Here is a 12,006-nt window from a genome sequence, read left to right on the forward strand (position 1 = left end):
CACCGCCCCGTGGATTTTAAAGGAACTCCTGGGTTGAAAGCTCGGAATTCTTGATCCGAGCTCAAAGGAGGCATGATTCGGTGTGACGGTACGTGAAAAAATAATTAGTGAACGTGTGCGGGAGAATACCTAGATAATAGAAGGGGCGAGATTAAGAGAGCTTATTTATTAAGCATCCCAGTTAAAAAGCAAATAACTTGGTTTGAATTGATGATTCACCTTTAAGCCTTTAAAAGACTTCTCCGGCTATATTTAGGTTTGCCTTCATGTCGGCTCGGTTCTATCACTCCCCAAAGCAGCCTAATTTACATCTTCAGCATTACAGGCCCAAACTCTTCAACGATCTAAGCAATAACCTCTCTTTCAGCAGTTACCCTCAAAGGGCTTGTATCAACCCAAGAAGACCACAAATTACAGTTGACGTTGTTAAGCGGTGCAAGACAGCTGCTTGTTATTATTCAAGAATAATATCACCCAGACCACAGTGGTGCTTCTTGTGCCACTAAGCAGAGAGCTGGAAAAGAAGCAATCAAAAAAAAAAAAAAACCAACATCAAAAAGCAACTAGGGTCTCTCAACCTTAATTTTTCTGGATCAACCGTCAACTAGGATCCATCACTGGTAGCAGAATAACATAGGCTATTTTGAAAGAATATTAGAGGTGCCACAAAGCTTAATTATGTTTCTCCCCTGGGCAGGAGTCAGCAATCAAGGCAGAAAAAAAAAAAGCAGTTGCCTGTCTTGAAGGACTTAGTGAGTTATTTTACAATAAGATTGGGCACAATGGAAATAGCACGAAAGACACTTCTACGATTAAAGAATAAAGAATTGGAGCCGATGAGGATCGGTTAAGGGTGAGGACGAAAAACACAACATCCCAAGAAAAAGCCTCCTTAACATCTTTGAGCAAAGCAATTCATTTCTGAGGAATTACCTTCTTGAATTTGCACTGCTTTACAACAGCAAGAACAGCAAATGAACACTCACCGAAATCTAAAGAGAAATTACAGGAAACAGGACTTTCAGAACAGTTGATGAATGACGTAGAATGTAACATATGAAAGAGATGAGGGTATTAAAGTGGATTCAGGTGCAATTAAAATCCCTTGTAAAGACAGAGTAGGAAGAAGGGGGGGGAGTTGCACATTTTGCTTTAGGTTACAAAGCAAAATTTTGCCAACAGCATGAAGGAAAAGCAAAGCAACTCTAAAACAGGCTAGTTTACATAAGAAGGAAAGCTTAATAGAGAAGAAAATATTTATGCTGTGTTCCTTCTTTTCTGATGAAGTTGGTAACTCGAGTGGACTCACTGTAAAAGCATCGAACCACTGCATCCATGAAAGTGCCCGCTGTGCCTCCAGGTGGTTGTTTTTAAGAGCACCAGGGGCTCACTCACTAATGTTTTGAGGGGGAAAAAATAACCAAGCAGAACTCAAGAGCCTCTTAAAATTCCATTGCCTTCTGCATAAAACATAATATCAGACTTTGGATACAGTAATATACATGTTAGTGTCTTAAATTTTGCATCATGTCACCATTCATTAGAAAAAACCCTAGTCATTCTTTCACGCAGCAAAATCCATACACACTAAAATGTCTTTCAGAAGTATGTTCTTACCTTCCACAATGAACCGAGAGAAGCATCACACTACAATATCCCTTCCCTCTATTTCCCCATATCCAAAGATCACTATTTTGCTTCCTTTTCACTAATTGTGGAACTCTTTAGAGTAAAGTGAGCAGGAATTGTTTACATCAGTGGTCTCCAAATTGCAGTGCATGTAGCCCAGGGGAAGTGCAAGACAATTCACTTAACATTTTAATTTATTAAGAAGTTATTAATGGTTCTAATTTCATTAGTAATATTTTAAGTAGCATTTATTTTCACACCTATCCCATGCTTTTTAAAATTTCTAATGTGCAGTTTGCACAGCATGTTACAGCAGTACCTGCTATCGCTTATAAATAAGTATAAATATATCGAGGGGGTTCATGCTCAAGAACATGTTGACAGATAGGAGTGCGCAATCAATATACATTGAAACCACTGAGATATGTGACTTCAGCAGCAGGAAACTCAAGCAGCATTGCCTCCTTTGCAAGGAACAAAGTAAAAATAATGGAAGAAGAACTGCATGCAGGGAGAAGCTTTCAAGCGAGCTGCATTTTTCAGTTACTTAGCTGCAAGTTTAATCACGGGCAGCAAGTGATTTTTCAGAAACAGTTAAGTGCTTAGCTCACACCCTGTCTAGTACTTGAGCAACGATTCAAAATCCCAGGGGATTCTGATGGGTATCTAGAGGCTGCCAAAGGCCATTAAAATCTTATCCTGGATGATTTAGGTTCAGGTCCATTGACTTTCAAAGAGATTTAAAATTCTAAATACAAGAAATTCAGTTTCAGCAGTAACTTATGCCACTGCATCGCTTGGCCAGTTTTCTAATGCAGATGTAAGAAGTCTGCCTATTTTTATTTAAATTCCTTTCAAACATTCATGAAAATAAATATCCCTGCTAGTCACTCGACACACTTTTTTTCTTGTTAGAAATCACCTACTAAAACATTCACTTCACTTCTGTAATGGCCTGGATAAGCATCAATAAGCGAAACATAGAAGTTACCAAAACTTTGGGGAAGTTTTACTTAGTGGGTAAGCATTACTAAGAAATAGAATCATAGAATCATTCAGGTTGCAAAAGACCCCTGGGATCATCAAGTCCAACCTCTAACGCTGCTCTATAAACCTCAACCCTAAACCACATCGAAAGGACCTTTAAACACATTCAGGGATGGTGACTCAACCACCTCCCTGTGGAGGTGAAGCTTAAGAAACTACGAAGCAAGGCAAACCATGTTGACAAGACTCTTTTCAAAATTCAAGTTATCCTGACTAATGGCTCTTTTTGCACCATTTCTGTTCCAGAGAGAAAAACACTAAGCACTTTATTCAAGAATTATAAATTTTGAGATAAATTCCTTTACTCCACCTGGAAAAGTTTCCAGGCAGCACATAGCATTGACTACAGCTCTGAAATTCTCAGAATAGTATCCTCTAAAAATCAGAGTTCAAACGTTTCTTTTAAATAGCTAAAGGAGCAGCTAGAGCAATGCAGGGTTTTTTTACACAGCATTTCTCTCATGAATTTTGATGTCAACGAATGCTATGAAACAGAACACTTGACCAATTTGTTTTTCTACTCATGCATCACATCCATCCAAATTCTAGCACCAAGAGCTCACAGTATATGGTAATTAAAACTGACGTTTTTCTCACAGCGCAAGGGACATCACTGCGTAACCACTTCAGGATTTACAGCACCAATTTAATAGAACACTTAAGCACATGCTGACCCCTGTGCATGCACAAACTCCGTTTAAATAAAAATACCCATGCTGAAGGCTAAGCGCTCCTTGAACCAGTACCCATAACTACAGAACCCAGTAAATCGCAGTAACAGATCTGCGGCACCTTCCACAGTTTTCCTAACAGGTTGGATCCTGACAGACCAACAGGCAACTCAATCTCCACTACGTCTCTAGGAAAAACACTTTCATCTGCTCCTCTTTTCCTCGCCTCGCAGGTTAATACAAGGCGAAAGCAGAAATGCACGTATGCTGCCCCTGTCCTGTTTATTCTGTGGAAGACTTTCATCCTCTTGTCAGTCTTGATCATGGCACCACACTGCGCAACAGAAGCAACCAGCATGGACTGTTCACATGTGAACACCACAAACTAGTCTCAGCTGTCTGTCTTAGCTTTCCATCTCACCTACCTTTCTCTCCTGCCTTTGTGTTTCACAACAGACCAACAACACAAATGCGTTCAGATGACCCTCAGCAGATGAGCCATCCTTTTACACATGAATGTCATCACTACGTAACCTTTCTCTGGTTTCTGGTTACTTAGGCTGGATGTGGCACTTAGTGCCATGGTCTCGCTGGTGCTGGTGTTGGGCCATAGGCCAGACCTGATGATCTCAGAGGCCTCTTCCAGCCTCAATGATTCTGTGATTCGTATCTCTTCCTAGGAAAGAACCTAACCCTACAGCCCTCCGCAGGGGGCAAGCTTTTAAGCTGTCATCACAAGAAAGGCTCTCAGGAAGGTACGCTTTCAACATTAAATCGCTCATTTGATCTTCAGAGGATGCTCTTCAAGTCTAACGATGCCTCTTTTTCCCTGCCTTTTCCAAGTGTTTTCTGGGTTTGACCACAAACACACACACATACAAGCCAGCTTACTCTTGTTAATTGACTTTTTTCTGAACACATGATTTTATTTGTCCCTAAAACACTTTACTGAAGAAGAGCAGCACAAAAAGCTAGGCTCATTCTTGAAGCACAAAAAGGCTAGTACAGTTGTACAAAGCCACGTAATTTATTTCATTTACTGCAACACGACCATGTCTTCGTAGACGGGATGGCAGAAGCAGGGGCTTCTAGGCTGTGCCTGTTCTCCAGATCCTCAGCTCACACTCAGACAACCTAGGAATGGCACATACCTATGGCCACACACCTTTCACACACACACTCGCTCAGGGTTATCTTCCCCTCTCCCCTATTCCTGTGCCCTGAATGAGTTTTGTCCTTATCTTTCTGCCAAATATAGTCATGTATCTTGGAAGCTGCAGCCATGCTTTCCTACCTCGCTATTTTCTGAAGCAATTTTTCCACCAAATTCTCTCACTCCAAACAAGATGTCATAACTCACCCAGCAGAATGATCTTTAGCAGCGCACACATATCCTGGTATATCAGCGACGTGCTGATGCAGAGAGGTTGCATCCCTCTAGTGTGTACATGCAGGTGCTACTGCATTTATGAAGACGCTAGGCCTTCTGATCTATAAGAACAATAATACTTGAGGGACAAAAGCCCACCCTCATCATTTTCAAGAAACCACTGCTCAGGTGAAACTACAAAACTCTACATCCAACCAGTCTCAGTCAGAAAGAACACTTGTTTGCATGCAATAAAAACAATTCACTGTTTTGATGCCATATTTTCCTGCTCTTTAGATATCCCTACCTGTCTGTGCCACCAAGTGGGTCCAGCCACTCCAAATTGCTCTGATCTTCTCATGTGAGAAAAAATGGGTCTCAATCTTCTTGGGCTCAGCAAGAAAGATGTCTTTGCTCACCAGTTGCCCGTGTTTGTTGCTACCCCAGACATATAAGTGTCCTTCATCTACAACAGAGAAATAAAATTTGTTCAAAGTGATATACATACATATCATCCCCAGATACTGGCCCTGTCTCAACTCAGTGATGCTGAGGAAAGAATGTTTCATTTAATTTGTGTTTTCACTGTATAAAACTCTTTACCACATGCCCACACACTGTAACCAGCACATCAGATATATTTCCAAGGACCTTAACGACATGGCCTGATTTCTGAGGGCTATGCTGACTCCCTGGAACAACCACGTTGAACAGCCTAGACCTTATTTTTACTGTCAGCCTCTCAAAAGACACTGAAAGATGTTTATAGCAAAGGGTATTTTTTTTTTTCTTAGAAAGCTAACTGTAGTAGTCAACTTCTGAGAGAAAAAAGAAAAAGTGTCTTGGGAACACTCACTGAGCAGTCCCTTACAGTCCACTCTGTTCTCACAGGTCAGCCTTTACTTCCACCCCAAAGCTTTGATTCAGATCAATAAATAACTTTCTCAATTGCAGAAAATAATGGAACTTGTCTCCAGTACTTGGGACTCTTGAAAGCCTGGCTGGCTGCTCCTGCTCTGCATGACAGTCTCTCAGCCTCTCTACGAGAGCTACAGACTCCCACGGACTCTCCAGCAATCTTCAGCTGGAGCAAATTCAGCAAGTCTCCCAAAGCTGGGGCAGTCTAATTCTCCTTGTCTCACCTTGCACAGTCACTTCCTAAAGGAACTAGACATGCAGCTACCAACATACAACTAAAGCAGGTACCACCCATCAAAAGGCAAAGTTAAAATATTGTTGTGCGTCAAAACCATGACAAACAACTAGTGAGAGACTTCTGCAAGTAATTGCTTGTCTTCCCCACCTCTTTTCCAGAACAAGCATCTGTGCAAGTGCACACTCCAGAATTCCACCCACAGGGATACTTTCGTTTTCAGAAGCATCCCCACCGCTTCATACGTTTCACCAGTGCAAGCTGAAGTTGCTCGTCACCTAACAACCAATTGACAGGAACGAGATGACTGTTCACACGAGTCCTTCTCCAGACATTACATATCATTAGTTTCATCTGTCAGTACAAAATCATTCCACCCAGGTACTAGGCCTCCATGCTAAAAAAATACAATCCACAAGAAACACTTAAGAGACCATGAGCTGCGTCAGGCCTCCCGAAGTCCTTTGGCACTCTGTACAAGCTGCAAGTGTAAGATGTAAATCTTGCACACGTGAAGTACAGGATCACGGGCCCAGAAAGACTGGATGCTGTCGCATTTTCAGTGTAGAATTATTCAACCACAACATTCAAGGCTTCTGGAAGTCTCAGGTCAGCGCTAAACTATTTAGAAACAGTATAACAGAAGTAAATCAGATTAAAAAAAAAAAAAAACAACCCAACAAAAAACAACCCACAATGTACAACACTAAGGCTTAGCACCCTATTCCCATCATCAGAGGCATCAGGCCAGTTTGGATACACACAGACCACAATTCTTTTCTTAAAGGAACCACCTTTCATGTCCGCAACAACAGTTGTGTCAAAAACCTGCCTGACTGCAGGTGCTTGGTGTCCTACCAGCAGATGTCTCATGAAACAGTGCCAAGGAAAACTGCATTACAGTGAAAGACTCCTAGGAAAAAATCCCCATTTAATTACTACACTCTGCAGTACTTTATTTACTATATCAAGTATCTTAAAAATACAAAGTATTTGAAGAAATAACAAGTATCTTGCAGGATGAAGGGCAGCAATAGCATCACGTTATTAAAGTCTCCGGCATTCACTTTGATAATCTTAGTCGCCTTGCTGCCAAATAGACTGCGCTCGTAAATAAAAAGCAAAAGCATGAAAGAATAATCTGTTCACTCTCTAAACACAGAGTGCTAATTAGCTAAAGTAGATTCTCTTTGTCCTTACAGTTGTTCTTCACTGATCGCACATACACTTTGCATCTCAGAATTCAATATAACTTACATCTTGGAACATCTCCTCACACAACTAAATCTCTGTAGCTCTGCATAAGCAAATACTCCAGTTCTCCTTTAATGATGACAGAGGTACCAGATGGTTGCATATTCGCTAAGAACTTGTTCCTATAAAGTTTGGCAAAGGCTTGTCTTTGTAAGGTTCAATATATTTTCCACACTTCCAAACTGTTAAGATTACAGCATGAAAAGCTATTCTGTTTCCCCTTCTCCCAGTCTGCCAAAAAATAAAAACCTTTATTAGACTTTCATTCCTGGCTACTTAACACTCCAGCACACAAGCACTGCCTAAAGATCAAAGAACAAGCAGCAGACATTATGGAAGTGCCTAAGTGATTAAAGCAACTTCCTACTGCTTTAAATAAGCCTCGTCCTCTTACAGGACCCCACACAGATCTGCACAGTGTTCTGCTAGAGCCACCCAGGATAGCTCCAGAGCATCTCACGTCCCTGCACAGTGCAGGGACGCTGCACCAGCCCATGGAGCAGAAGCAGGAAAGACTGCTGGGGCTCTTCTGGGACATCCCCCAACACACCTGTTCTCTGGGGACAAAGGCTTGTGCTGCTTCCCGCATCCAACCATCCAGAGTTACCCAGCAGGACATCATGCTGCAGCTCCACAGACTTACCCAACCATGTGCTTCCACAAACTCCTCTGGAGTTTCTAATCATTAAGTCCAGAGCCCAGACCCTTACTTAAGGTCTGACTTAGCCCTTACATAAGAACTAAGTCCTATCTCATCCCAAGGGAAAAAAACAAAACCAACACATTAAGTTGAGAGAATTCAAAACATTAATCCAGCTCTTAAAAGGAAAGCTCATGGAATGCAAAATTATTACGAAACAATTATCCAGTCAGTTTAATCAAAATTGCCAAATGTTTTCAAAGACCTCTATAGGCTAAGGACTGTCACTTCCGTACCTATGGCCTACCTGTGAGTGACACCGAATGACAGGAGCTTGCAGCAACTACCTTCACCTTTACATCTTCCAGGCCTAGGGAAAAATCAGTCTCATAAAAATTTGTACAGCAGGTATTATTTCATGCATAGACATGCAGACACCTGTAACAGGATGATGACTAATTTTATAACACAAGCCTCTGCTTTTGGCCCACAGACATTGCAAGACTCACTGTCATTGTACCCCATAGCTTATGACCTTGCATACCCATTCTATCCTTCAGATACTCCATTATATGTTTATAATAACGAGTGGCTTTATAATAAAAAGATGCTACATATCACTCCAAAATGCATTTCTGCTCTATCCACCTTTACAAGGGAATCAGATTCCTGGATTACCTGTTACCTTACAGGGCTCCTTTGCTGTCAAGAACAAGGGGAGTGTTTTTCCTTGGCTTGCACGCTTTGCCCGAGACGCCAGGCCAGTTCCCCACTGAAGCACCAAACCGCTCTCTTGCCAGAGTAAACACAGACAGAAGAGATCAAAACACATCAACCACCAGCAAAAACACTTAATTGATTGATTGGTTATAAAGGTACAGTCACTTCACTGAACCATTTTCACTGACTCAAATTACACTTTAAAAGACCCCTTATGCCAAAACCATAGGGACAACCCTGGTGAAGTCATCATGCGACAAACAGCTGCAGTCTCATTACACGGGTAAGAAAACTAAGCAGCAACCTGTCTCAGTTCTGAGGCCCACATCAGGACGTTTTTGAGGACTCAGTACCAGAAGTCCCACATCTGTAGCACCTCAGGAATTGATATAATTTACCCATTACTATAAGTTTTTTGCACTTTCTCTACCCTCTCCTTCTCTTCATGCTAATTTGCACAGTCCAGCACACTGTGGGAGTGAAGTTACTCATGTTAACTTGCACCAAAGTTTTGTATAAGACTTTCAGGAGTATTTTCCCTGTGATATCTAAAATAAATAGAAGCTAAAATGAATTTCAACTTCTTTCTTTCCCTCTCCTCCTCTAAGCCATTAAAACTCCATTTCATTTGTTACTGAAGTTATATTAAAATCATGACATACTTACCTGTAGCAGCAAGGGCATGTCTCAGTCCTGCAGCAACACTCACCACTTTCTCTTTGAGAGACTACTCAAATAAAAGAAAAATATATTTTAGTTGCTTTTTGCACTTAGTGTCTCTAAAACCAAAACACACCAAACCGAAATGGAATACTGTGAAAATAGCTGTCAAAAATTCAACCTGCGTATCAACATTTAGAGTCACAAAGGCAGTATATTTTGGTCAACAAAACCAAAGAAGCACAAGAATCACACAGAATCACAGAATTGTTGAGACTGGAAAAGACCTCCGAGATCATCAAGTCCAGCCTTTGACTCAACAGCCTCACAACAGCCAGGCCACGGCACTGAGTGCCACATCCAGCCTTTCCTGAGCAACAGACCAAAAAAATTGTCATAGCTAACTTTGCTGAGCTCTGTCATGCAATTTCATTTTTTCAGCACTGAATTATTATCACTTTGTTTTGCTTTGAACTATTAAGCAGAAACTTCCAACAAGGTGCAGCAAAGGCACACACTCTTCACACAGCAAAACGTTTCTAGTATCTTACAAACCTGAGGCAAAACTTCAGTTCGAGTAAATTTGCACAGTTTAACTATTTTTTATATCACTTGAGCATCAGACTCATTCTGTAGATATAATCAAAATACATTACGAAATGTTACAAATCCTAGGGAAAGCGAACTTTCTGTTAGAAGCAGCTGACTTCACACAACAAAGAAATGAAGCCTCAGCTTCTCATTTTGAGTCAATGACCATCTGTGGTCCTTTACTTCACAAGTTTATTGTAGCAGTAAAGCAGTTAACAGCAGTAAAGCTGTTAGCTTTATAAAAAAATAATTGAAGAGTCTGGCTTAAAGCTCACAGAGGTCAGATGCCCTCTGTAAGCTGCTGAAGTACAGAGCTCTAAAGCACAATTCCTTTTAAATCTTTACCTCAATCTTTTGTGGAATCAAGCATGGACCCAAAATTTGAGGAACTCCTAATTGTCCAAAAGAGTTTGACCCACAGGACAGAACTTGGCCGGATCCTGCAAAATGAAGTGTTAGAGCCTGATCAGTAAATCTGCGAGCAAAACCAAAACACTGTAACATTCTAACACACAAAATACCACAGGTGAGTAGCTCAAAACAAGACCTAAGGTGTCCTGTTCCAAAGCCCCAGAGGCCACAGGCTACTGTGCTCAGTAAAGTTCACTGGGACACAAGGAATATGAAGTAATTGAGTTTGCAAGGCAAATAGCTTAACACCTGTGAGTGCCTGTGCATCACATAAGCAATAGCAATGTGGAAGTTTCAGCGTGTTTTCTACATCAAGATAGTTCTTGAGCACTTAAGAGATTTACCTACTAATACAATTGTAAAATCCCAGCCACAGGCAACCTGTTTTACACAAAAGCCAGAGAGAGCAGTGCACAAAGTAAAATGCGATACATCCTCCGTGTGATTCAATCCCAGCTGCCCGTCTTTGTTATGGCCACATACAAAGAGTTCTCCCACACCTGGAAGAAAAAATAAGAAAAAAAAAATTTATGTTCTACTTCAGTGACTAAAAAGCCAAGCATACACCCATGAGATCCTGCGACAAATAAGGACAGTGGATACGCGTAATTTTAGGCATCGCCATCAAGCAAAAAGAAAAACGGTTGCTTCTGATGCATCAGAAAAATCTCTGCACAAGTACAGCTACAGAGAATTGGTTTTGTCAGGGGAGACAAAATCCATACAGTAAGACAGGCACTTCTCACATGATGAACTTTTTTATCACGTTCCCATCTGTACCCCTTCCTTCCCAGACTCAGCTATAGCATTCAGCAGAAGCTTTCAAAGACCAGATGGTATCTTTTGCTCCTTACCTTAAAACTTCTCAAAGTTAAATAACCTCCCACTTGAATCTTTCCTCTCACCCCTCCCATTCTCAACACAGAAAAAATTACTTCTTTGTATGAAAAGCTCTTATATGAAACAGGTTAAGAAACAGTCCTCACACAGCCACACAAGATAAGCAAAACACGAATTTTCCCAAAGTTTTTAAGTTAATGTGCACAGGAGGAACGTGTTTTGTGCCTGAGAAATGTACTTGCTCAGAAACAGGAACCACAGATAGATGGCAGCACCAAATCAACAGGGAAACAAAAAGTATTCAGAAGTCATACACTCCTTACAAGTGCAATGTTTTTACCAGTGATAACTGCGGAATGTCCCCCTCCTCCAGTAATGCTCTGAACGTCTTGACATTTGCAGGAAACATCTTTCAGTGGCTGAGGTACCAGCACATCCTCTTTATGCCCAAGACCAAGTTGTCCGTAGCTGTTGGCACCCTTCAAATACACACAGAATAACACATTTTTAAAAAAAAAAAATTAACAAAAAAAGATACACAACTGCTCACAAGAGCAAATAAGCTTATTAGGGACAAGCCACAAGTTAAATGGCCAGTATTTGCTCCTGAGAAGTTCCCAAAATGGTAATCTTCATTCTTATTACTGTCACACAGGACCCCCAGAATTGCAGCCCAGGACTGTCCTAAACTTACCATTATTAAGTCTGCCTTTGCAATCTCAGTATTTTAGGAAACATACTGGAATATATCCTGGTAAGACTTTAACTGCAGGCTCACAGTTACTAAGGAGAAAAGCCTCGTTATCAGGATGATTGCCACCTGTTTAACATTAATGCTAATGATTCCCACTCATCGGGAAGTTCTTATTCATGTCAAAGCTTTCTGGCAACCTACCTCCAAAACAATATCAGAGAGACACGCTACCTTGTTCTGGAACCTGAAAAACTAAGCCAGAAATGCTTATCCCTCGTTAATTAAGTCTTAAACTGGTCAAAATGAAAATACACCCACTAGAATTAC

The 12,006-nt window shown here is 41.0% G+C and overlaps 1 protein-coding gene across 1 annotated transcript; it reads right to left on the bottom strand.

Annotated features, from left to right (window-relative positions):
• Positions 1-7,232: 7,232 nt before the first annotated feature.
• On the bottom strand, positions 7,233-11,464 carry SERGEF (secretion regulating guanine nucleotide exchange factor; the record flags this gene model as incomplete). The annotated part of the gene is made up of 7 exons (XM_009867570.1): positions 7,233-7,354; positions 8,071-8,133; positions 8,442-8,555; positions 9,150-9,210; positions 10,080-10,174; positions 10,490-10,645; positions 11,326-11,464. Coding segments are annotated over 7 exons (702 nt in total), but the record flags the coding sequence as incomplete, so codon positions are not given.
• Positions 11,465-12,006: the final 542 nt, after the last annotated feature.

This window comes from Apaloderma vittatum, unplaced genomic scaffold (assembly GCF_000703405.1).
Source record: "Apaloderma vittatum isolate BGI_N311 unplaced genomic scaffold, ASM70340v1 scaffold20694, whole genome shotgun sequence".
In the NCBI taxonomy this organism is placed as follows: Eukaryota; Metazoa; Chordata; class Aves; order Trogoniformes; family Trogonidae; genus Apaloderma; species Apaloderma vittatum.